Below are 26,946 nucleotides of genomic sequence, written 5' to 3'. Positions count from 1 at the left end.
TGTCCGCAGAATTTCAGTCATTCTGCTAGGCCAATGGTATTCAACATCTGACGTCCGCGCCGTTTTCGCCACAGTCAAACGGTGCCGCTGAACGATTAGTCAGGACTTTCAAGTCACAGATGTTGAAGTTGAAAGAGTCGCATTCTCGGGAGGACGCGTTATTGCTTTTTTTGTCCTCGTATCGCTCTCAGCCCGAGATGGTCGCTCGCCGGCTGAGTTGCTCCATGGTCGCCCTCATCGAACCTTGATGTCTTTGCTACATCCACCGCATCAGGTTCCTGTGCAGCGGCAGACACCTGCTTTTGCCCCAGGCGACGTTGTCTACTACCGCCACTATCGAGGTTCACGGCGTTGGCTCGAAGGGCGCATTCTTCGCTGCCTCGGCCGCGCTTTGTATCTGGTTTTGGGGGCCTCTGGTGAGGTGCGTCGGCATCTCAATCAGCTGCGCCTCTGTCGTCGCACGGGATCTGCCGCTCCCCGTCTGCTTTCAGCGACGGTGGCGTGCGGTCAGCGCCCTGGGGACCCATCTACTGGCTCACCTCAGCCCCAGGTGTTACCGGCGCTGCCTTCCATTTTGCCCCATGTCGACGCGCCGCCGCCGCCGCCGCCGCCGCCGCCGCCGCCACCTGTTCTCCCGCCGGCGACGCCCGCAGTGGACGCGTCGCTGCAACCGCCTGGCGCCTCCCTGGGTCACGCGCCGTCGATCGCTTCCCGTGACCAGTTGTCATCCGCCATGGAACTCTTTCCCGCTCCGGACCATATGTCGTCTTCTCCCGTCGGGTGCCCCGGCCCGATGGAGGTCGACCCTTCGGCCCCCCCTGTCTCTCTGCGGGCGCATACACCGTATGTTGGCGTGCACCCTGGAGCAGGTTTTCAGGCGTTTCCTAGCTCCCCGCGGTCCGAATGGCAGGGGGCGGGTGGCACAGCCTCGCCTGTTGTTAGGCTCCCCACCTCGTCGCATACGTCAACATGGGGTCCTCCCCACGGCGGGCGGAAGCCTTATGCCACAACCATACGTCGATTTGCGGGGGAGGAATGTGGTGTCACCGCCAGACACCACACTTGCTAGGTGGTAGCCTTTAAATCGGCTGCGGTCCATTAGTATATGTCGGACCCACGTGTCGCCACTATCAGTGATTGCAGATCGAGCGCCGCCACACGGCAGGTCTAGACAGACTTCCTAGCACTCGCCCCAGTTGTACAACCGACTTTGCTAGCGATGGTTCACTGACAAAATACGCTCCTATTTGCCGAGACGATAGTTTAGCATAGCCTTCAGCTACGTCATTTTCTACGACCTAGCAAGGCGCCATTACCACTTACTATTGATACTGAGTCATGTACAGTCAAGAGCGACGCTCATCATTTATGGATTAAAGTTAAGTATTCCACCAGCTATGTCCGTTTTTCTAGTCTAATTTCCTTGTCTTGTTCCAGACCTCACGCCAGTCTACGTGAGCTAAAACGCATGCCTTTTGGCTTCCATTCATACCCGGTGTTCGCTCTCCTGACAACCCACAACAGAATCTATGCCACGCAGAATCGCCGCTGTATTGCGCTGCATTGCATTACACTTTACACGTGGACCAGCATGCAATTAAGCAAGTGAGAATTATAGTTTGGTTTATCATCATGTGCGAAGGTGTGGTGGTGAAATGAGGACTACGTGGAACAATCGGCTTCACCAACAAAAAGTATCTTTCGGAAAACGAATCTATCATCTTCAGTCTGTTCAGTATACTAAGGTGACAAACATTGTGGGATACCTCCAACTATCGTGTTGGACATCCCTCTTCCCCGCGTAGTGTGGCACCTCCATGTGGCTTGGACTCAACAAGTCGTGGGCAGTTCGCTGCAGAAATGTTGAACCATGCTGCCTCTACAGCCGCCCATAATTGCAGAAGGGTCCCCAGTGCACGGTTTGTACACGAACTGACCTCTCGATTATGTCCCATAAATGTCGATGAGATGTATGTCCGGCTATCTGTACGGCCAAATTATTCGCTCAAATCGTCCCCAACATCTGTCAAAGCAACCACGAACAATTATGGCCCAGTGACCAGGCGCATTGTCATCTATAAAAATTCCGCCATTGTTTGGGAACATGATGTTTATGAATGGCTGCAAATGCTCTCGAAATGGTTGAACATAACCATTTCCAGTCAATGATCGGCTCAGTTGGACCAGAGGAGCCAGCCCATTCGACGCAGACACAGCCCGCACCTTTTAGAGCCACCCCAACTAGGTCAATGCCTTGTTGACAACCTGCGTCCATAGCTTCGTGGGTTCTGGTCCACTCTCAGATTCTACCATCAGATCATACCGACTGAAATCGGGACTCATCTGATCGAGCCGCTCTCTTCCAGTAGTCTAAGGGTCTGCCCGATATGGTCACGAGCCCAAGAGAGGTGCTGCAAGCGACGTCGTGCTGATAGCATAGGGACTCGCGTCGGCTGTTTGCTGCTATAGCCCATTAACACCAGATTTACCTGCACCGTCCTGACAGATACGTTCGTCGTACGTCTCACATCGATTTCTACGATCATTTCACATAGTGTTGCTTGTCCGTTAGCATTGACAACTCTACGTAAACGCCGCTTCTCTCGGCCGTTAAGTGAACTGCATTGTCTGTAGTGATAGGTAATGCCTGAAACCTGGTATTCTTGGCACACACTTTACATTGTGTATCACAGAAAACTTAATTCCGTACAGATTTGAGAAATGTACTGTCTCATTCGTCTATCTGTGACGACCATTCTGCGTTCAAAATCTGTTAATTTCCGTCGTGCTGCCATAATCAGGTCGGAAATCATTTCATATAAATCATCTGAATACAAATGACAGCTCCACCAATTCACTGCCTTTTTATATCTTGTTTACCGCCATCTGTGTTCGTGCTTATCGCTAGTCGACGTCTTTCGTCATCTCAGTGTAAGATTTATTTTACACGGTTCTCTATTTAAGCGTAGCTGGTTATTCTTCGTGTGGATCCCATGCAGAGGAATAGTAAAGCGAGCACGAGCTTTCCTCGCAATCTTTTCTGCTTGCCCTCTGTAACAGTAAGTACTCATTCGTGCGATACTGCTAGCTATTGGTGTTCAGTTGGTGCAATGTGCGTAGGAAAAGTTCGATTAATCTTCTCAGAAAATAGAGGAAACAATAGTTACAAGGAAAATACCTTTACTGGCCTTCAAAGTGATCACAGTTAGCAACAACAGTCTTCTGATATTGGTTGCAAGGCTTTTGCAAGCTATCAGCAAACACTTCTTGCGGACTGTCTCGAAACACCATGGTCTTGCGTTGTTGGATACACGCATCATTGCAGGCGATGAGACCGGTTGCTGCCACTATGATTCGGAGCCCAATCAACAGTCAGTGGCATGGTTTTCATCGCCCTTCCCTCCATCCTCGGGTAGAAATCATGATGCATCTACATCTACATCCATACTCCGCAAGCCACCCGACGGTGTGTGGCGGAGGGTACCCTGAGTACCTCTATAGGTTCTCCCTTCCAATCCAGTCTCGTATTGTTGGTGGAAAGAAAGATTGTCGGTATGCCTCTATGTGTGCTCTAAGCTCTCTGATTTTATCCCTATGGTCTCTTCGCGAGATATACGTAGGGGGGAGCAATATACTGCTTGACCCCTCGTTGAAGGTACGTTCTCGAAACTTCAACAAAAGCCCGTACCGAGCTACTGAGCGTCTCTCTTGCAAAGTCTTCCACTGGATTCTATCTGTCATCTCCGTAACGCTTTTGCGATTACCAAATGATCCCGTAACGAAGAGCGCTGCTCTCCGTTGGATCTTCTCTATCTCCTCTATCAACCCTATCTGGTACGGATCCCACACCGGCGAGCAGTATTCTAGCAGTGGGCAAGCCTTTGCTGCCGACAAAAGCTATCAACATCGTCGTAACCTTGGATTTTGTCAGCCGACTTTTTTTGGGAGGTGCAGAAGACGATGAATACCATGCCTTTGACTGTCGCTTGTTCTCCGGATCGTAATGGTAGCAACAGGTCTCATCTCCTGTAACGTTGCTGATGTCCAGCAACGCGCGGCCACGATGCTTCGAGGGATCACCGGGCGAAGTGACGCAGTGGGTAGCACTCTGGACTCGCATTCCAGAGGACGATGGTTCAAATCCACGACCGGCCGTCCTGATTTAGGCAATCCGCGATTTTCCTAAATCGCTTCAGACAAATGCCGCGATGGTTCCTCTGAAGGGGCACGGCCGATTTCCTTCCCCGTCCTTCCCTAATCCGAGCTCTGTCTCTAATGACCTCGTTGTGGACGGGACGTTAGAACTGATCACCACCTCGTCCTCGAGGGATTCCATAAGAGGAGTCTGCTGCCAATTTCCAACAGGTATACAAATGGTATGGGAAGTGTACTGTAGCGAATGGCAATTGCTTTGAAGGCTACTAAAAGCATTTTCTTTATAACTCTTTATTTCCTTTATTTTCAGAGACCGTTAACCGCACTTTTCAGTCGCACCTTGTACATAAGATTATAATTACTACCAACGTAGAAATATTTAAAATAAGCCAATCTGTACCCAATTCGCTAGTTTATCAATTGACGAAACGAGTTTCGGTGTGATACGATCAAAATTATTATCTTATGCTTACTATGTGAAAATTGTTCTCTGGATCTAAATCCTGCTGTTTGTTGATGAAAACCGGTTACAGGAAAGGTGACACGTATAGATATACCTCATTAAATTCCTGTGAGTTATTAACGCTGCCCCATCTGTTCTCGTTGCAGATAATCGGACTGCGTGACACAGAATCGTGTGAAATATTACATGCAGTGCGCGTGTTAGAATTTACGTACAATTAATTTAATTAACATTTATGTTCGAACTAATGACCGGCGTAATTCTCGCCCTCTTATAAAATGCTAGCCGATGGGATTTAGCCCATAATATTTGAATGCGTCCTCCATTCTAGTCCACAGCTCGTGGTCGTGCGGTAGCGTTCTCGCTTCCCACGCCCGGGTTCCCGGGTTCGATTCCCGGCGGGGTCAGGGATTTTCTCTGCCTCGTGATGACTGGGTGTTGTGTGATGTCCTTAGGTTAGTTAGGTTTAAGTAGTTCTAAGTTCTAGGGGACTGATGACCACAGATGTTAAGTCCCATAGTGCTCAGAGCCTCCATTCTATCCCCACTGCTTGCCTCCTACCCTTCCACTTCCCCAACCAGCGCTGCAGCTCTACGTTCCAGTCTTAGGCCTATAAGGTCAACATTTACTTTTCTGAAACACTATCCTTATTGCTCCTCCACAAATCAAACCATAATTTTTACGCCATTCTACGTCTTTTTCGCCATTTCTGCATCCAGTCAATTCACTGGATATAGAGAACTCAGATGTGCATTACTGTTTCCACTGTTACAAGCTTTAAGTGGGAAGCATAGAACTTGAGTTATGGAGCACAACTCAATTTAGACTATTCATCAAAAGTACACAGCGTGGCCCAAACTAGGTGACACAGTGGTTACAACACTGGACTCGCATTCGGGAGGACGACGGTTCAAACCCGCGTCAGGCCATCCTGATTTAGGTTTCCCGTGATTTCCCTAAATCGCTTCAGGCAAACGCCGGAATGGTTTCTTTGAAAGATCAGTGCCGATATCCTCCCCCTACTTCCCTAATGCGATGGGGCCGATGACATCTCTGATTGGTCTCCTTCCCTCGCCCAGATCAACCAACCAACCTACACTGCCCGACAAAAAGGTGAAATATCTTGAGTACATGGACGGATGTCGAGGTAACTTAGTACATTTGCACACCATCGGCGAGCGTGTAAATGATAAGAGTACGGCGATTTCTGTTCACGTTTAGAGTTGTTGCCAGGCCTCGTAGAGTACTCAAGTGACCTGAAGAGCCTCAGATGTTGAGTGATCAGTCTGAAGGACACGGAGATGCCGCCTGCACATGTGAGACAATGTTATAAGTACTTGATAGAGTTTCATATGAGCCTTATTTTGGGTCTCCATTTTGCCGGATGAACGAATCATGCAATACTCAGATTTTTAGGGCATTCGGCTTTGACAGTGGCCCGATTCTGAAATACGTAGGTCCATGAGAGCAGTCATACTCGTCAACATGTTTCGGTGAATCATGTTTAACAAACACGAGCGACGATCGCTGTATTTGACACCACACATATCGTAACACCTTCGCACCTGCGGCTGCCATCCAAATAATGTATTCCCTGCAAGATTCTGCGTCATCCCACACCACTGGTCGGAGATTAGCGCAGCCGAACTAGGAGATGACAGTTCCTAGGGTAGGCTACCGCAACAAAGGCGGCTGTGTTTGGAGTTGTGCCTTGCAAGAAAGCAAGGCATTCTGATGAATGGCGCCATATTGTGTTCAGCAATTAATCGCGCTTCTGCGCTACTCCTGATGATTTTGGAGAGCCGCAGCGGTGTCACTCTTGACGTCATGGTGCGGGGAGCGGGGGCCACTGGAAATACGGGCCCCACAACGAATCTGTGACGTCACACTAGCCTAGCCCGACATATATCCCAAACGCTCGGCCACGACTAGATATAGCCGGGAAATATGTATGTAAATGAAAACACACCCAAACAAAGTCCTTAACTTTGTCATATACCGGGTGATCAAAAAGTCAGTATAAATTTGAAAACTTAATAAAACACGGAATAATATAGATAGAGAGGTAAAAATTGACACACATGCTTGGAATGACATGTGGTTTTATTAGAACCACCCCATATAGCTACATGCGTGTAAGATCTCTTGCGCGCATCGTTTAGTGATGATCGTGTGCTCAGCCGCCACTTTCGTCATGCTTGGCCTCCCAGGTCCCCAGACCTCAGTCCGTGCGATTATTGGCTTTGGGGTTACCTGAAGTCGCAAGTGTATCGTGATCGACCGACATCTGTAGGGATGCTGAAAGATAACATCCGACGCCAATGCCTCACCATAACTCCGGACATGCTGTATAGTGCTGTTCACAACATTATTCCTCGACTACAGCTACTGTTTAGGAATGATGGTGGACATATTGAGCATTTACTGTAAATAACATCATCTTCGCTTTGTCTTACTTTCTTATGCTAATTATTGCTATTCTGATCAGACGAAGCGCCATCTGTCCGACATTTTTTAAAGTTTTGTATTTTTTTGGTTCTAATAGAATCCCATGTCATTCCAAGTGTGTGTGTCAATTTGTACCTCTCTATCTACATCATTCCGTGATTTATTCAGTTTTCAAATTTATACTGACTTTTTGAACACCCAGTATTACCGAGAGCGTTCGTCTATTTGTATGTGCAACTACGAAGAATTAAAGTGCTCTCAAATAAACTTGCTCCCCGCTGGAGAAGATCGGTACAAGTCGTGAGATCTATAGTGTCACGAACTATGACGTAGGTCATAGGACTCGTGTATCTCGTTGGCGCCAGTGCGGAGCTATCGGATATGACTTCAGATCACGGCTGGTAGTAGTCTAAAGGTCACGGTCGTCCTACTTCCTCATGTGCTACGTCTCATAGACAGTATCTTTGTGTAATTTTTTAGCAGTCTCCAACAAACTTTACATATTCGCAACATCCTTTACCTTTAATCCAAATATATACAGATTCATTAACATTAATCTTACGTCTACTTCTAGTGTAGAGGGATAATGAGGAAGGTGAGGTGTATACAGATTTTCCAAAGTCTTTATTAGCAATTTCTGCAATGTGGTAGGTGCGGAAGGCAATGACATCACGATCGACGAAACTCTCCAGGCCACCAACTGCAGGAACACCAGATCCACCTCTTACAATGGCAACTGTAAGCCATCCATTGCCATGGGTAAATGTATCGTTTACATCAATACTAAAGTTTAGTCTGCAACCACGAAACATACAGGGTCCTTCCAGAAGTTCACTGGCCGAAATGTTCTTCAATTTGTTACTCTTCTTGTCAGCAGCAGATGTTGTCATTTCAATGTTTTCCATAGTTTTGTAAACTGTTTGACGAGAACGTCGACGGTATCTTCTGTAAGGCATCGTGGCAGCGTTCAATGCAGTTGCCTGTGCAGCAGCAGCAGCGCGAATGAGCAGGCTGTGGCCTCTTCGCTCGCTTTCATACGCGCAGAGCGCGTGACCTTGATTCGGACTTAGCCGATTTCGCAGTGCCAGCCGCGCGTTATCCCGTACGCGAGCACTAGTCACACTAGGCGCTCGCGTACGCTGTTTGTCAGCCTAGTGTGCGGCTGGCGCGCTGCCACGATTGCGTAAGCCAGCCTCGCGCGATGGGGTCAAAGGTCAAATTGATAAGAACTTTAACATGGAACATGCTGTTACATGCTGCTGACAAGAAGAGTAACAAATTGAAGAACATTTCGGCCAGTGAACTTCTGGAAGGACCCTGTATGTTTCGTGGTTGCAGACTAAACTTTAGTATTGATGTAAACGATACATTTACCCATGGCAATGGATGGCTTACAGTTGCCATTGTAAGAGGTGGATCTGGTGTTCCTGCAGTTGGTGGCCTGGAGAGTTTCGTCGATCGTGATGTCATTGCCTTCCGCACCTGCACATGGCACGTGTCTCTATGCACTGTCTGCGTCCTATTGAGATACTCCTATGACCAATAAGATCACCCAATATGTCCATGACAGAACATGTATCGAACCAGATCGGACGTCAGGTCCATCCTAGTGCCAATATACGTAACAACAATTATACACTCCTGGAAATGGAAAAAAGAACACATTGACACCGGTGTGTCAGACCCACCATACTTGCTCCGGACACTGCGAGAGTGCTGTGCAAGCAATGATCACACGCACGGCACAGCGGACACACCAGGAACCGCGGTGTTGGCCGTCGAATGGCGCTAGCTGCGCAGCATTTGTGCACCGCCGCCGTCAGTGTCAGCCAGTCTGCCGTGGCATACGGAGCTCCATCGCAGTCTTTAACACTGGTAGCATGCCGCGACAGCGTGGACGTGAACCGTATGTGCAGTTGACGGACTTTGAGCGAGGGCGTATAGTGGGCATGCGGGAGGCCGGGTGGACGTACCGCCGAATTGCTCAACACGTGGGGCGTGAGGTCTCCACAGTACATCGATGTTGTCGCCAGTGGTCGGCGGAAGGTGCACGTGCCCGTCGACCTGGGACCGGACCGCAGCGACGCACGGATGCACGCCAAGACCGTAGGATCCTACGCAGTGCCGTAGGGGACCGCACCGCCACTTCCCAGCAAATTAGGGACACTGTTGCTCCTGGGGTATCGGCGAGGACCATTCGCAACCGTCTCCATGAAGCTGGGCTACGGTCCCGCACACCGTTAGGCCGTCTTCCGCTCACGCCCCAACATCGTGCAGCCCGCCTCCAGTGGTGTCGCGACAGGCGTGAATGGAGGGACGAATGGAGACGTGTCGTCTTCAGCGATGAGAGTCGCTTCTGCCTTGGTGCCAATGATGGTCGTATGCGTGTTTGGCGCCGTGCAGGTGAGCGCCACAATCAGGACTGCATACAACCGAGGCACACAGGGCCAACACCCGGCATCATGGTGTGGGGAGCGATCTCCTACACTGGCCGTACACCACTGGTGATCGTCGAGGGGACACTGAATAGTGCACGGTACATCCAAACCGTCATCGAACCCATCGTTCTACCATTCCTAGACCGGCAAGGGAACTTGCTGTTCCAACAGGACAATGCACGTCCGCATGTATCACGTGCCACCCAACGTGCTCTAGAAGGTGTAAGTCAACTACCCTGGCCAGCAAGATCTCCGGATCTGTCCCCCATTGAGCATGTTTGGGACTGGATGAAGCGTCATCTCACGCGGTCTGCACGTCCGGCACGAACGCTGGTCCAACTGACGCGCCAGGTGGCATGGCAAGCCGTTCCACAGGACTACATCCAGCATCTCTACGATCGTCTCCATGGGAGAATAGCAGCCTGCATTGCTGCGAAAGGTGGATATACACTGTACTAGTGCCGACATTGTGCATGCTCTGTTGCCTGTGTCTATGTGCCTGTGGTTCTGTCAGTGTGATCATGTGATGTATCTGACCCCAGGAATGTGTCAATAAAGTTTCCCCTTCCTGGGACAATGAATTCACGGTGTTCTTATTTCAATTTCCAGGAGTGTAGTTGTAGGGCTGATTCCCTCACGAGAGGATACCACCGCTTTGTAACGGCCTTACGAAGCGAACCAGTGCATGCATCCAGGCCAGAGCGCGTGCGATGTGAATGTGACTCGATTTTGTAATCACTGCGGAAACATCACACACCCTCTCAAGCCATTAAGTTTTATTTTATATCCTCCTTCCCTTCTCGGTGCGTTTTTCAAACTGTGTGATTCCCATTACACTTTATTCAAACTACGAATACAGTAGCAAATAACGTTCATGCAAACGTCTTCGGTAGGTTCAAACTTGCGGAAGCTCAACCGGAGAGCACCACTGCCTTACAGCCTAATTTTCACTTCTGGAAACAATACATAGTCAAGGCGATATAAAAGCTATAGTGAGGTATATCAGAGTTAATAAACATACAGCAACTATTACACTTCAGAATAAGACCTGATTGATAGGGTGAAACTGAATACCTCGGAATGGTGTTTTGTTATAGAATGGTAAAATTATTAAGATTCTAATTGATAATAATAGTGCAATAACACTTCCTAGCTTGTTAGGAATTGATCGTAGAATTGCGTATGCAAATAGGAAGTATCATTCTGGTTGAATGTGAACTGGTGTTACTAATGGATTGTCAGGTACAAAATTATCCGGGTCTCCCAGAAGGTAAGGATTAATTAGACATAATATAATTAATAATGATGTTATTAATACAAATGTGACAGAATCCTTGAAGGTGAAGTATGGGTGGAATGGGATTTTTTCGATATATGCATTTAGTCCTAACCGGTTATTAGACCCTGTTTGATGAAGAAAGAATAAGTGGATTACTGCCACAGCTGCAGTAATAAACGGTAATACAAAATGAAATGTAAGGAATCGATTTAATGTTGCGTTATGAACAGCAAATTTTCCTCACACTGATTGAACGAAATCTGTTCTTAAGTATGGAATTGCTGATAATAAATTGGCAATTACTGTTGCATCTCAGAATGACTCAGAATGATATTTTATCTCAAGGTAAAACATATCCTATAAATGCAGTTCCTATAATTAAGAACAGAATTACTGTACCAGTTATTCCGGTGTCTATATACATATAAGATCCATAGTAGATTCCTCGTCCTACATGCAAATAAATGCAAATAAAAAGTATAGATGCTCCATTTTCATGTAAAGTTCGAATGACTCAACCATTATTTACGACCCGACAGATGTGTACTACAGTACTAAATGCTATTTCAATATTTGATGTATAATGTATACCTAAAAATAGTCCAGTTACGATCTGAATTACCAAACACAGTCCTAGTAGGGACCCAAAATTTCATCAAAATGAAATGTTTGTTGGTGCAGGTAAATCAAGTAAGGAGTTGCTAATAATTTTAATTGAAGAATGTCTTAGTCGTAAGGGTTTATTCATTAGTAAATTATCTTAGTTTACGCCTCTTTTGCGACATAGTAATTTCGATCTAAGGACAAACGTGCTGTAATATGGACATGAAGAAACAAACATCGACTCTCCGCCCTCGTTCGCGGACGAAAGGTTTGATCCATCGCGTCGACTTTACGATGAAAGAACCTTCTGGACGGTACGGATTTTAGGCTGAGCAGGCGCACCCTATTCTTCGCTATCCAAATATTGGGACGTAGCGGGTAATTCCTGGTAATAAAACTATATATCGTTATATTCATATAATGGCATTTCACACTATCGATGTTTTTGATGTATACATTGAAGAGCCAAAGAAACTGGTACAGGGCCCATCCCAGTACTCGGAAATGCCGCAACATGTACTCGACTAACGTCCGAAGTGATGCTCGAGAGTACTGACTCCACGAATTCAGAAGCGTCATCCATAAATCCGTAAGAGTACGGGGGGTTGGAGATCTCTTCTGAACGGTACGTTCCAAGGCATTCCAGATGTTCTCAGTAATGTTCATGTCTGTGGAGTTTGGTGGCTAGCGGAAGGGTATAAACTCAGAAGAGTGTTACTGTAGCCACTCTGTAGCAATTCTGGACCAGTGGGGTGTCGCATTGTCCCAAGTCCGTCGGAATGCACAAAGAACATGAACAGATGCAGGTGATCAGACAGGATGCTTACGTCTGTGTCACCTGTCCGAGTCGTATGTAAACGTACCAGGGGTCCCATATCACTCCAACTACACACGCCCCACACTATTACAGAGCATCCACCAGCTTGAACAGTCGCTGCTGACATTCAGGGTCCATGGATTCATGAGGTTGTCTCCATACCCACACGTCCATTGGCTCAAAATAAGTTGAAACGAGATTTATCGGACCAGGCAACATGTTTCCATTCATCAACAGTACAATGTCCGAGTTGATGGGCCCAAGCGAGGCGTAAAGCTTTGTGTCGTGCGGTCACCAAGGTACACGAGTGGGCCTTCGGCTCCTATAGCCCATGTCGATGATGTTTCGTTGAATGGTTCGCACGCTGACGCTTGTTGATGGCCCAGCATTAAAATCTCCGGCAATTTACGGAAGGATTGCACTTCTGTCACGTTCTCTTTAGTCGTCATTGGTCCCGCTCTTGCAGGATTTTTTTTTCCGACCGCAGCGATGCCGGAGATTTGATGTTTTACCGGATTTCTGATATTCACCGTACACTCGTGAAATGGACGTACGGGAAAATCCTCACTCCATCGCTAGCTCGGAGATGCTGTGTCCCATCGCTTGTGCGCCGAGTATAACACCACGTTCAAACTCATTTAAATCTTGATAACCTACCATTGTAGCAGAAGTAACCGATCTAACAACTGCGCCAGACCCTTGTTGTCTTATATAGGCGTTGCCGACCGCAGCGCCGTGTTCTGCCTGTTCACATATCTCTGTATTTGAATACGCATGCCTACACCACTTTGTTTGGCGGTTCAATGTATTTGGACCTCTAGAAACCATGAAATCCCAGTTTCTCTTTCCAGGAGCCTTTTACCTCTAAAGAATAAAAAATTCTTCACCTCCATATAATCTTGAAGGGAGATGTTACCTATAGGTGTAGAGAGCCTCGAGGATTCGCCTAAGTCACTGTACCTTAAAGAAAGGATTTCCTCCAACAATTTATTTACCCCTGCAAGACCAATGGGGACTGAACAATCAGAGACCCTTGTCGACGCTGAAAATATGCCTTTGGAAGCCGCTAAATGTGGTAGAGAGACGTGTACAATTTTCTATAAATCCTTAGTGCAGCGTATTGATCAGCTGTTAGCCAACCATATAAGGAAGAAAGGTCCTATCGGTCGTGTGGCCGTTAGAGACAGAGAATTTGCTCAGACGGACAAGGAAGGTGAAGGAAATACACCTCAAATAAACCACACCGCTGTTCCCGGAAATTATCTGAGATACTACAGTCGCCTCTGCAGGAAACCAGTGATGCAGAATTGCTTTCATTTCCTCCGTTTCCTCCGGTCAACATCCCTTTACTTCTCTTGATAAGCCTGGCGTGCCTAAATAGATAGGATGAATCACAGGTCCAGGCTACACTATATGTATGGGTATCTGCAAACGTACTTAGAATAAAAGTATGTCCGTTGAATGTGGAGACTTATATTGTAAATCCGTCTTACAACGTTCTATAGAACGAACACTAATAATCAGTGTTGAAATCTAAGAACCAGCAGACGGTAAAATCTAATTCAAAACTATGTCACACGGACACTATCTGTTATCCATCTCCATTATCTAAACACATGCAAAGAATACACGGAAATGAATAAATATGAAAATTTAGTATAAATGGAAAACTGGCGTCTTTTCTGTGAGATTTGCATCAGCAAGGGGTAACGGAACAAATATACTTAAGCATATCACACTTACGAACAAAGAACGCTTCGTTTTTGAGATAATCGAAAGAACATGTTGGTCTTGCAGGGAAATACCATTTTTAGATCAGACATGCACATATTTGTAGACTTGTTAGTCCCTCTTTATGTAAAAGTACGTTGTCCGAAGATCCGTCAGCGAGTAGAGTCTGAAACCCGATTATAAAGGGTCTACCAAATATTTGTTTAAGGCTGCTGTAGCTTCTGCAGTGTACTCAAAATGATTTCCATTCTGAAATCTTGCTTTTTGTACCACCGAGTGATAATCAAATGGTGAGAATCTGAAGAAAACTGTGAATCAATAGTTCTGGATGGATATTTCTGAAGAAAGATGATTATTTATAATCCAGACCTATTCCCTCGTATAATACATCCACACAACAGGTACGTCAGTTTTATATGTTAAGCCTCACACTTTTTAGCATTTCATCTCCATCATATTCAATTTCAGGGATAAGCTATTAAGGCTGTTCCACCTTCGTGAGTTAGTGTTACTCATGCCATCTCTTTTTGGAACTACCAATAATACTTTTTCTACACTGTCTGAAAAAAAATCGCAACACCAAAAAATAATTCATGTTGAGCAATGGAATTTCTGGAATACATTTTTCTAGGTAACATATTCAAGTGACTGACACTGCAAGATCGCAGGTTAATGCGAGCCCCAGATAAGCCACTGCAAAGGTAAAATGCTGGTACAATAATATCTGGTGTAATCGCCTGTATGTTCAGTGCAAGCATGCAAATGTGAATCCACAGTGTTGTACAGGTGCCGAATGTCAGTTTGTGGGATAGAGGTTCACGCCCGTTGCGCTTGGACTGTCAATACACGAATGTTTAATCCTATTTGTGTAACTGTCACCCTATGGTGTCCCATACGTGCTCGATTGGAAACAAATAAGATGATCGAGCAGGTCATGGCAATACGTCGATACTCTGAGGATCATGTTGTGTTACATTAGTGGTGTGTGCGCGATAGCTATCCTGTTGTAAAATACCCTGTTCATGATTGGCAGCACAACAGCTCGAATCACCAGACTGGCATACAGATTTGCAGTCGCGGTGCGTGGGAGAACCATGACAGTGCTCCTGCCGTCATACGAAATCGCACCGCAGACCATAACTGCAGGTGTAGGTCCAGTGTGTGTAGCAACCAGACAGGTTGGTTACTGGTCCTCAGCTGGTCTCCATCTAACCAACGCACGGCCATCACTGGCACCGAGGCAGAGCAAGTTGTCATTAGGAAACACAACAGACCTCCACCTTGCCCTCGAATGAGTTCTCGATTGAAACAACTGACGTCGCAAATGGTGCTGGTTTGGCGTCATTGGAATGCTCTTTGCAGGTCGACCGGCTAGGAGCTGTCCTCGAAGTAACCGACTTGTAACAGTTCGTTATGTCACTATAGTGCCAACATCTGCTCAGATTGCCGCTGCAGATGCAGTACGATGCGCCACAGCCATATGACGAACTCGATGGTCTCCCCTCTCGGGTAGTGCCACGAGGCCGTCCACAGCCCGTTTTTCTTGCAACCGTACATTGTTGTTATATACCGGTGCTAGCAATCATGTACCGTCGTACGAGGGCAGTTCAATAAGTAATGCAACACACTTTTTTTTCACGGCCAATTTTGGTAGAAAAAACCGGAAATTTCTTGTGGAATATTTTCAAACATTCCCGCTTCGTCTCGTATAGTTTCATTGACTTCCGACAGGTGGCAGCGCTGTACGGAGCTGTTAAAATGGCGTCTGTAACGGATGTGCGTTGCAAACAACGGGCAGTGATCGAGTTTCTTTTGGCGGAAAGCCAGGGCATCTCAGATATTCATAGGCGCTTGCAGAATGTCTACGGTGATCTGGCAGTGGACAAAAGCACGGTGAGTCGTTGGGCAAAGCGTGTGTCATCATCGCCGCAAGGTCAAGCGAGACTGTCTGATCTCCCCCGTGCGGGCCGGCCGTGCACAGCTGTGACTCCTGCAATGGCGGAGCGTGCGAACACACTCGTTCGAGATGATCGACGGATCACCATCAAATAACTCAGTGCTCAACTTGACATCTCTGTTGGTAGTGCTGTCACAATTGTTCACCAGTTGGGATATTCAAAGGTTTGTTCCCGCTGGGTCCCTCGTTGTCTAACCGAACACCATAAAGAGCAAAGGAGAACCATCTGTGCGGAACTGCTTGCTCGTCATGTGGCTGAGGGTGACAATTTCTTGTCAAAGATTGTTACAGGCGATGAAACATGGGTTCATCACTTCGAACCTGAAACAAAACGGCAATCAATGGAGTGGCGCCACACCCACTCCCCTACCAAGAAAAAGGCACTACGCGGATGATGAAGAAGTTATTGATGCAGTACGACGTTGGCTCCGACATCGACCAGTGGAATGGTACCGTGCAGGCATACAGGCCCTCATTTCAAGGTGGCGTAAGGCCGTAGCATTGAATGGAGATTACGCGAAAAATAGTGTTGTGTAGCTAAAAGATTGGGGAATAACCTGGTGTATTTCAATGCTGAATAAAACAACCCCTGTTTCAGAAAAAAAATGTGTTGCATTACTTATTGAACTGCCCTCGTACATTTCTCCAAGTCTTCCCGCAATAAAGCAGAAGAAACATCCAAAATCTCGGACCTCTATTGCACGACCTCGATGCACCTTGTTTTTTTTTTATATCTCTTTGTACAGTGCAACGCAAACCCACCAGCTTAGCCGAGAGCTCTAACGCGCTGCTTCCTGGACTCGGGTAGGCGCACCGGCCCCGGATCGAAACCGCCCGGCGGATTAACGACGGGGGCCGGTGTGCCGGCCAGCCTGGATGTGGTTTTTGGGCGGTTTTCCACAGACAGCTCGGGTACACTGATTCCGTCCTGGGGGGTTTCGGGGTGGCGGCAGGAAGGGCATCTGGCCGTCCCTAACACTAACACTGCCACATCCGTTGTAACCACGCCGACCCTGCGATCGCTGCGGGACTATGGTGTCAGCGATAGAAAGAAAGAAACATACAGTGCAATGCATAATTATCAATTGAGCAATATTTTTATCTCCATCATGGTTTTTTATAAAACTTAATTAGTTCCTAACACACTTTAACCTTCTAACTTGTTCTTATTATCTCGACCCCACAAAACTGGGTCCCTCGTTCGGCAACGCAGGCTGTGCCTCCCTCACGCCAAGGCAAAGGGGAGTGTTTCGGCTGGTGGCCGGAAGATCGTCTTCACTTGGTGTTTCCGGAGAATTCGTCCTATCTTCCCGGATAACGCGCCACAAAAACAACACGGACAATGCTTGGTAATGTGGACAACTGAAATCCGTTGTCTATCAGATACTTTATCAATGTGGTGAGACATGCATAGGTCGGACGGGAACACCAAAGGCATCCTAGATCTCAGCAGCTTAAAAAATCCGGCAGTAGCAGAACAGTGCCCGAAGTAATTACATGGAATGGCTACGACCACAATAAGGTTATGAAATAGAGTAAAAGTTCTGGGACTGCGTCATTAAGAAATCTGTTAGATTCGAGCAAGCGAACCGCCGATAAATAATGTCAGCGGGTACTTCATGAATAAGGCATTAAGGTGCTCGTGGTCGTGCGGTAGTGTTCTCGCTTCCCGCGCCCTGGTTCCCGGGTTCGATTCCCGGCGGGGTCAGGGATTTTCTCTGCCTCATGATGACTGGGTGTTGTGTGATGTCCTTAGGTTGGTTAGGTTTAAGTAGTTCTAAGTTCTAGGGGACTGACGACCATAGATGTTAAGCCCCATAGTGCTCAGAGCCAGAAATCAGAAATCGAAATGACGTAGGGGAATGTGGAGGAACAGCAAGCAGAGGTGTGGCGCCACACCTAGGTCGGAGCACTGTCTTGGCGGTAGGAGTCGCGGTAGAGAAACTGGGCGCGGACGGCCGATCAGGGGAAGAGGGGAGAGACAAAACAAAAGCGCGACGTCGCCCCCCCCCCCCGCCACCCCAAATCAGTCACTTCAACCGTGAACTATTTCAACTTCGAAAATACTTCTAAGATGTAAAATGCAAGATGTTGGGTGCATGCAATAGATGATAGGAGGAGGTGGACTATTCATGCATCAATTAGGAAGTAGCGTAATAGCATGGCAGTGAAGTACTGGTGGACCAATTACACGATATTTTCCAATCGATGTCAAACATTTTGATGAGATTATAACAGATACATGACGTGAATTTCACAGTTGTATCAGTTTCTCTTCACCTGACGCAATCAGTACATCTACAGGCTGTGATGTGTACTACTCGGTTTTATTAATCATCATTGACTGTTCGCAATCTTAGAAACAATAACAAATTAGCTGCTTCGTTATGAAGAAGCAATTCTTGTTTCGCCACATTTTCGTCTGTTGTAGCTGTCAGAATTGCAGCTTAGGATGCACTTCTTGTATGTACAGAGTAGAAACATGGAGCTGATGGATATATTAGAGACAATGCGCTTTAAGATACGAAATTTCAGTCAAAATATCTTGAGAAAAATAAACTTCTTTAAGATACGAAATTTCAGTCAAAATATCTTGAGAAAAATAAACGTACAGCGCCTCCCTGCAGCCGAAATGTCAAATGAACATCTGGTAAGGGAAGGAAGGCAGAAAACAAGAAACCAGAAGAGAAGTATTGAAAGGAAAACGGCCATGAGTGCAAATCTCGGACATTCTAAAGAGGTGACATAGAAAAAAATGTTAAGGTGAACTTTAAATTTCAGTTACCTAAAACTATGTATTTAAAAGTTTATGTATCTTTTTTTCTAAATCTATGAAGGCTACAATTACGAAATTTTCGACACTTATTTCTATAAACCCATTAAACGTTGTCTCAAGAGCACATTTTTAGGTTCTGAGTCCAAACCAAGATATGGAGCGAATTGCTTAGAATTTTTCATGAATGCTATATACAGGGTGATTCAAAAAGAATGCCACAACTTTAGGAATTTAAAACTCTGCAACGACAAAAGGCAGAGCTAAGCACTATCTGTCGGCGAATTAAGGGAGCTATAAAGTTTCATTTAGTTGTACATTTGTTCGCTTGAGGCGCTGTTGACTAGGCTCAAATGGAAACAGATGAATCTTTCGTTTCAAAGATTGTGTTTAGTGATGAAGCAACTTTCCACACTAACGGGAAAGTCAACCGTCACAATGTCTGTATATGGGGCACTGAGAATCCGCGGGAAACAACTCAGTATGAACGTGACTCGCCTAAGGTGAACGTTTTCTGTGCCATTTCAGCCAATAAAATTTTTGGTCCCTTTTTCTTCGAAGGTGCTACTGTAACTGGACTACAGTATCTGGAGATGTTAGAGAATTGGCTGTTCCCTCAGCTCGAACAAGAAGCACAACAATTCATATTTCAGCAGGATGGAGCGCCACCACATTGACACTTATCTGTCCGTAACTACCTGAACGTCAACTACCCGAGGCGATGGATCGGCCGCCAGGCACCCCGTGACAGAGCACTTCATCACTGGCCTCCAAGAAGCCCTGATCTTACCCCCTGCGATTTTTTCTTATGGGGGTATGTTAAGGATATGGTGTTTCGGCCACCTCTCCCAGCCACCATTGATGATTTTAAACGAGAAATAACAGCAGCTATCCAAACTGTTACGCCTGATATACTACAGAGAGTGTGGAACGAGTTGGAGTATCGGGTTGATATTGCTCGTGTGTCTGGAGGGGGCCATATTGAACATCTCTGAACTTGTTTTTGAGTGAAAAAAACGTTTTTAAATACTCTTTGTAATGATGTATAACAGAAGGTTATATTATGTTTCTTTCATTAAATACACATTTTTAAAGTTGTGGTATTCTTTTTGAATCATCCTGTATTATACTTACAGAATTAGAATTAAATATATTATAATTCTCCTACTCGTTATATTCAAAAACCTTCATCAGAGAAACTTGCTATTTGCAAAGAGACAAAACAGGAAATTTTGTAGAAATCTCTTTAATAGTTTCTGAGAAAAAGGCACAAATATTATTTTTTTGATACAGTTTTTAAATTCCATGAAAAAAATTAAATATATATCATCTAAGGAACGTAAGAGAACGTATGTCAATATTATGTAAGGGAGGTTACAAAATTTCACTTTTGTGTCTTAAACGTTTTGGAGTTGGTGCATCTAAAACTAGTGTCAGTTTTTCATGAACGTGCCCCTTAATAGATATATAGCACGATCCAGACAAGTGCGCACCGAAATTAGAACTCGAAGACCACTTGCCTGCGAAGGTCCTGTTCCACATCCTGCGGACGACGGCCTGTCCGTCCATCTCAGAACCGCCGTAGAAGAGCGTCTCGTTGAGAGCGATGGCGTACAGCAGTACGGCGTCGTAGAAGGCCGTCACGAACGTCGAGATGGTCTCGGAGCCGAAGGTGTAGTTGTAGTCGGCGCGAGCCACCTCCTTCACCTGCTGCGAGAAGCTGCGGTAGGCGTCGCTGTGCGGCGTCGCCGCCGTCACCGTCAACAGCGCCTCGTAGGCCCGGCGCGCGCGCTCGTTGCGCTCCGGGGGTTCCCCGGGCACCAGCCACGGCTGCGTCACGTCATCGCTGCTGTCCATGCTGCCAACATAACGCGCGAAACCAGTCTGCACAGGGCGAGGACGCTGTACTTTGCGCGTCAGTGGTACATGACTTCAGGTCTGTGCCTCATCTGATCTAGTCGCGAGGCTTTATTTAATCTACATGCACATCTGCATCGCTACTCTGCAAGCGGAGGATAATTCCCCCCCCCCCCCCCCCGGCCTTACCTGTTCAGCTTCCGAATGGTGCATGAATCGGTAAACCTTTGTATTAGCTCCAATTTATTGAAATTTTCATCGTAATCATTTAGCAAGACAAGGTCTACACTACGTGATCAAAAGCTTGCGAACACTTGGCTGAAAGTGACTTACAGGTTTGTCGCGTCTTCCATCGGTAATGTTGGAATTCAACGTGGTGTTGGCCTACCCCTAGCCTTGATGACAGTTTCCACTATCGCACGCATACGTTCAGTCAGGTGCTGGAACGTTTCCTGGGGAATGGCAGCCCATTCTTTACGGAGCGCTGCACTGAGGACAGGTATCGATGTCGGTCGGTGGGGCCTGGCACGAAGTGTTCCAAGAAATCCCAAAGATGTCCAATAGGATTCAGGTCAGGACTCTGTGCACACCAGTCCATTATAGGGATCTTTTGTCGTGTAACAACTCCGACACAACTCCGACATCGTGTTTAAAGATGGAATCGCCATCCCCGATTTGTTCTTCAACAGTGGGAAGCAAGAAGGTGCATAAAATATCAACGTACGCCTATGCTGTGATAGTGCCACGCCAAATAACAGCGGGTGCAAGCCCCTTCCATGAAAAACACGACTACACTATGACACCAACGCCTCCAAATTTTACTATTGGCACAACACTCAATGACAGATGACGTTCACCGGGCATTCGCTATACCCACACCCTGCCATCGGATCGTCACATTGTGTACCATGATTCGTCACTCCACACAACGTTTTTGCCCCATTCAGTCGTCCAATGCGAGGCGTCGATAGGCATTTAAGGCCTGATGTGTGGCTCATGAGCATCCGTTCGGCCATGAAATCAAAGTTTTCTCACCTCCCGCCTAACTGCCACAGTACTTGCACTGGATCTTAATTCAGTTTGGAATTCCTGTGTGATGCTCTGCCTAGATGTCTGCCTATTAGACACTGAGACCCTCTTCAACTGTCGGCAGTTTCTGTCAATCAACAGACGAGGTCAGCCTGTACGCTATTGTGCTGTACGTGTACCTTCACGTTACCACTTCACTATCACATCGGAAACAGTGGACGTAGGGATGTTTAGGAGTGTGGAAATCTCTCGTACAGACGTATGACACAGGCGACACCCAATCACCTGACAAAGTTCGAAGTCCGTGAGTTCTGCCCAGCGCCCCATTCTGCTCTCTCACGAAGTCTAACGACTACTGAGGTCGCTGATATGGAGTAATTCGCAGGAGGCACCTAACATGAAAAACGTATGTTTTCGTGGGTGTCCGGATACTTTTTATCATATAGTGTATGTGGGAGGAAGTAATATGTTGTCCGACCCTTCTCGGAAAGTACTCTCTCGAAATTCCAATAATAAATCTCTCCGTGAAGGCCACCGCCTCCCTTGTAACAATTGCTACATAAGTTGTCCAATTCTTCCAGGAAAGTACTATCTCCAAATTTCTGTACTAAGCCTCTCTGCGAGGCAAAACGACTCTGTTGTAGCTACTGACTCTGGAAGTTGTTTAGCATCTCTGTAATGCTCTGACGCCGACCAAACGATCCCCTGACGAAACGCGCCTCTATATGTTCTATCAGTCCTTCCTGGTAACGGTCCCACATTGATGAAAAATACTGTAGAATCGAACTAACAAGCGCCTCATGAGCCACTTATTTAACGGACTAGTTTCACTTCCCTAAGATTCTTTCTATGAATCTCAGTCTGGCGTATGTTTTTCTGCTATTTATTGTATTTTGCCATAGAACTTAAGGTTACTCTGCATATTTACTCCTACAAGGGGAGGCCGCCAATTGTGAAATTCAGATTCGATTCATACTGCGCATAATAAAAGCTAATGGCCAGAGGTGTAACGTGGCAAAGCACCAAGATGCACTTCTCAGCCGTTGTCGAGAAAATCGACAGTTAATAGAAACCGTTGCGGTGAAATACTCTCTACGATGTACAACTTCCTATTGCATTGTGGCGCAGCGGTAAGTGCTCGGGTTCGTAATCCTAAGGTCGCAGGATCGAATCTCGGGCCATGCAATTATTTTTTTTAGTATTTGTTTTTTGTGGTGGTGGTGGTGGTTAGTGTTTAACGTCCCGTCGACAACGAGGTCATTAGAGACGGAGCGCAAGCTCGGGTTAGGGAAGGATTGGGAAGGAAATCGGCCGTGCCCTTTCAAAGGAACCATCCCGGCATTTGCCTGAAACGATTTAGGGAAATCACGGAAAACCTAAATCAGGATGGCCGGAGACGGGATTGAACCGTCGTCCTCCCGAATGCGAGTCCAGTGTGCTACCCACTGCGCCACCTCGCTCGGTTTGTTTTTTTTTTTTTTGTAATTCAAATATATATATATATATATATATATATATATATATATATATATATATATATATATATATATCATGGGGCCTCTAATTCAAACGTTTGACTTACGCTATACGTATTCGTTTCGGAATATCGTTTCTACGTCTTCCGTTAACTACGTGTAAACATTATGAAAAAAATTAATAACATTTGTGAAATACAACTTTGTTTGCAGAAAACATAATCATGTTCGAAGTCGCCAGTTTTCCCACGACAAACGACTTTCAACAACTTATTATATGCATAATTGTTGCAACTGATTGCCGCGAATTATATATATATATATATATATATATATATATATATATATATATATATATCGAATCTCGCGCCATGCAACTTTTTTTTAGTATTTGTTATTAATATATATGTATATATATTAATTGCAAATAACAAATACTAAAAAAAAAGTTGCATGGCGCGAGATTCGATCCGGCGACCTTCGGATTACGAACCCGAGCGCTTACCGCTGCGCCACGACGCTGTAGGAAATTACAAATCGTTGAGAGTATTTCCCCTCAACGGTGTCTTTTAACTGTCGATTTTCTCGACAACGGCTGAGAAGTGCATCTTGGTGCTTTGCCACATTACACCTCTGGCTATGAGCTTTTATTATGCGCAATATGAATCGAATCTGAATTTCACAATTGGTAGCCTCCCCTTGCTTGACATCTTACGCGAGATTCTGTTTCCAATAATGTGTCATCAATAGAATAGTTGTACAGTAGCGGATTTCTTTTCCTATGACACACAATGTTTCATTTATTTACGTTCAGGTTCAACTGCCAGAGACTGCACTATTCATCAATGTGGTGTATGTTATTTTGTAGATTGGTATTGTCTTCTAGCGTTGCTACTTTCTTACAGACAGCCGTATCATGCATGAACAGCGTTAAAGAGCTTCCGACGCTTTGTACTAGATCATTTATACACATTGTAAACAGTAACGGTGATGTCACGTCGCCTTGATATACTGCGGAAACTACCACTACGTCCGTAGATTTTGTTCCATTAACAGCCATACGAGGTGTGGCTAGAAAAAAAACGGACTAGTACTGGTGAAACAATAAAACGAATGCAATAAGGCTGAAAGTCGCGTGGCCTGTCACGTGACTCTCGCTCCGCCTACTGCTCAAGTTTCATCTGCCTCCTGCACTCAGTCTGCCCGTGGCGTCTGTTTTAAGTAGTTGACGTTTTGTCTGTGCGTCGCAAAATGTTGAGTGTACAGAAAGAACAGCGTGTTAACATCAAATTTTGTTTCAAACTAGGAAAATCTGCAAGTGAAACGTTTGTAATGTTACAACAAGTGTACGGCGATGATTGTTTATCGCGAACACAAGTGTTTGAGTGGTTTAAACGATTTAAAGATGGCCGCGAAGACACCAGTGATGACACTCGCACTGGCAGACCATTGTCAGCAAAAACTGATGCAAACATTGAAAAAATCGGTAAACTTGTTCGACAAGATCGCCGTTTAACAATCAGAGCAGTGTCTGAGTTAACAGGAGTTGACAAGGAAAGTGTTAGGCAGATTCTTCATGAAAGTTTCAACATGAACAAAGTGTGTTCAAAAATGGTTCCAAAGTGTCTCACAATTGAACAGAAGGAATGCCGAAGAATGATTTGTTCTGACATCCTGGAAAACATTGAAAGTGATCCCACCTTCTTACATAATGTTATTACTTGCGATGAATCGTGGTTTTTTACTTACGATCCCGAAACTAAACGCCAATCGATGCATTGGAAAACTCCTGGTTCTCCACAACAAAAAAAAGCACCAATGTCAAAATCGAAATTCAAGGCAATGATGATTGTTTTTTTTTTTTTACATCAAAGGGATTGTGCACATTGATTGGGTACCAGAGGGACAAACAGTGAATCAGCATTACTACATTAGCGTCCTGGCTGCCCTACGTGAGCGAGTACGGAGAAAACGGAACGATTTGTGGAGAAAAAAGTCATGGATCCTTCACCAAGACAATGCCCCAGCTCACAGTGCGTTGTCAGTGAAGATGTTTTTGGCCAAACACAACATTCCCATCTTAGATCATCCACCCTACTCACCTGATTTGGCCCCCTGTGACTTTTTTCTTTTCCCTAAAGTCAAGTCAGCTTTGAAAGGAACTAGATTTGAGACTGTTGAAGCAGTAAAAGAAAAAGCGACGGAAGTAATGTATGGACTTACCGAAAATGATCTGCAGCATTGCTATGAACAGTGGAAAATTCGTATGGAGCGGTGTAGAGACCGAGGAGGAGAGTACATTGAAGGAGATAACATGAAATTGTAAATAATTGTAAATAAATGTTTTTTCCAGCATCAGTCCGGTTTTTTTTCTAGCCGCACCTCGTATGTTGAGTTCTATCTGCAGGGAAGTCCTGAATCCAGTCGCAAATCTCGTCCGATATTGGGCAAGCTCGTATTTTTCACTAGGTGGAAGTCCGGGACGGTGACATATGACTTTCTGATGTCAACGAACACGACATAAATCTGAGCCCTGTTGTTTACAGCGCTGTGGATCTCATGGAGAAACAGGGCGAGCTTAGTTTCGTAAGTTGCGAAATCTATTAGCAAAAAACTTGTTCCATAATTCGGTAGTGTCTCCGCATATCACGACTGGCTCGTTCATGTTTAGATTCGGCCAACAGTGTTGGAGAATTCTGGTAAGATGGAAAATGGCGCGAGGGGCCATTTGCACGGCGGGCTTCTACGGGTGCCAGGCAGACAACACTTGCACGCAGTGGGAATGACGTCAGGGAAAAACCTTTTGAGTTCAGTTGTCTGGAGTTGCGAAATGGCTTACGTTCTCAGCTCGGCAGAGTTTAGTGGATGAAGGACAATATTATTATTCTGTATATGTACGGGTGGAATATAAAATAGACACTAGCAAATACAGCAACATGATGAGAGTTTAAGGACAGAATTGTGCTACATAAAGACCACTGGCACTTATGAATCTTATATCTTGATTCTGCGAAAGAAGATGTTCATTATCTCTTGTTAACGGCAATCTGTTTAGCTGAACAGTATTTACTTGCGAAATCAGACAAAATCACGACAGTGCGAGGCAATTAACAGTTAAATCAATTATTTTATACACAAATAGAGATAAGATACAGACTGACACACAGTAACATGGCAATATAGGATCACAGTAACAGAGCAACACAAAATCGCAAGATGCAATTAATTTTTTTTGCATACATACGTACATGATTAATTATTTATGAGTACATATTCAAATTAGGAGGATATGGCAAGGAATAATGCAAACCGTCTATTGTGTTTAAAATCTTGTTGCCTATTTTATGCAAAAAGTTTCTTACTTTTACTATTGCATATATATAGAGTCTTAAGTGAGTGTGTAACTAAATTTACACGTGAATTAGCTCACATGATTTGTAACTGACTTGTTGCACCTCATTACAATGTGTCATACAAATTTCCCAAGAAATACATAGTCAAGATATAATTACAGAAATGGACGCGTTCTGCTACAGTCTACGCCTGACTTCTATTAATATAATACTCTTATAATAACACATATATACTGACAGTGTAGACGTTTCACCTACTTTAAAGTACTGTCCTTTCCGAGAATGGTACTTCTAGACACAAAGATAAATCATTCAGTGCGAATCAATAATGTGGTCATTATTTCGACATTAAACTTATTTCTAGGACCTCTGAAAATTAAACGTTGACTGATTCAGACAAATCGGCTATTTTAATATTAAATAAAACTGATTTTCAACGTATATGCCGCGAAATTTGCACCAAAAATCTGCTTCAAACGAAAGATCCGTTTTGAAAACTATTTAAAGCTTTTAGTTGAATCGAACGAAAAGCAATGTTTTCATATTACAATTCGTCTAGCACGTCTAA

General features: G+C 45.4%; 1 protein-coding gene across 1 annotated transcript in view; it reads right to left on the bottom strand.

The window, feature by feature from the left end:
• The window catches only part of LOC126260737 (atrial natriuretic peptide receptor 1-like), a 506,740-nt gene that overhangs the window by 384,080 nt on the left and 95,714 nt on the right, over window positions 1-26,946 (bottom strand). Inside the window, exon 6 of the mRNA XM_049958075.1 lies at window positions 20,185-20,513. Coding sequence (XP_049814032.1) covers window positions 20,185-20,513 — 329 coding nt within the window. The remainder of the gene's footprint in view (window positions 1-20,184; window positions 20,514-26,946) is intronic.

This window comes from Schistocerca nitens, chromosome 5 (assembly GCF_023898315.1).
Source record: "Schistocerca nitens isolate TAMUIC-IGC-003100 chromosome 5, iqSchNite1.1, whole genome shotgun sequence".
Lineage (NCBI taxonomy): Eukaryota > Metazoa > Arthropoda > Insecta > Orthoptera > Acrididae > Schistocerca > Schistocerca nitens.
The sequence above is the reverse complement of the archived record's forward strand: the minus strand, read 5'-3'. Positions and strand labels throughout refer to the sequence as shown.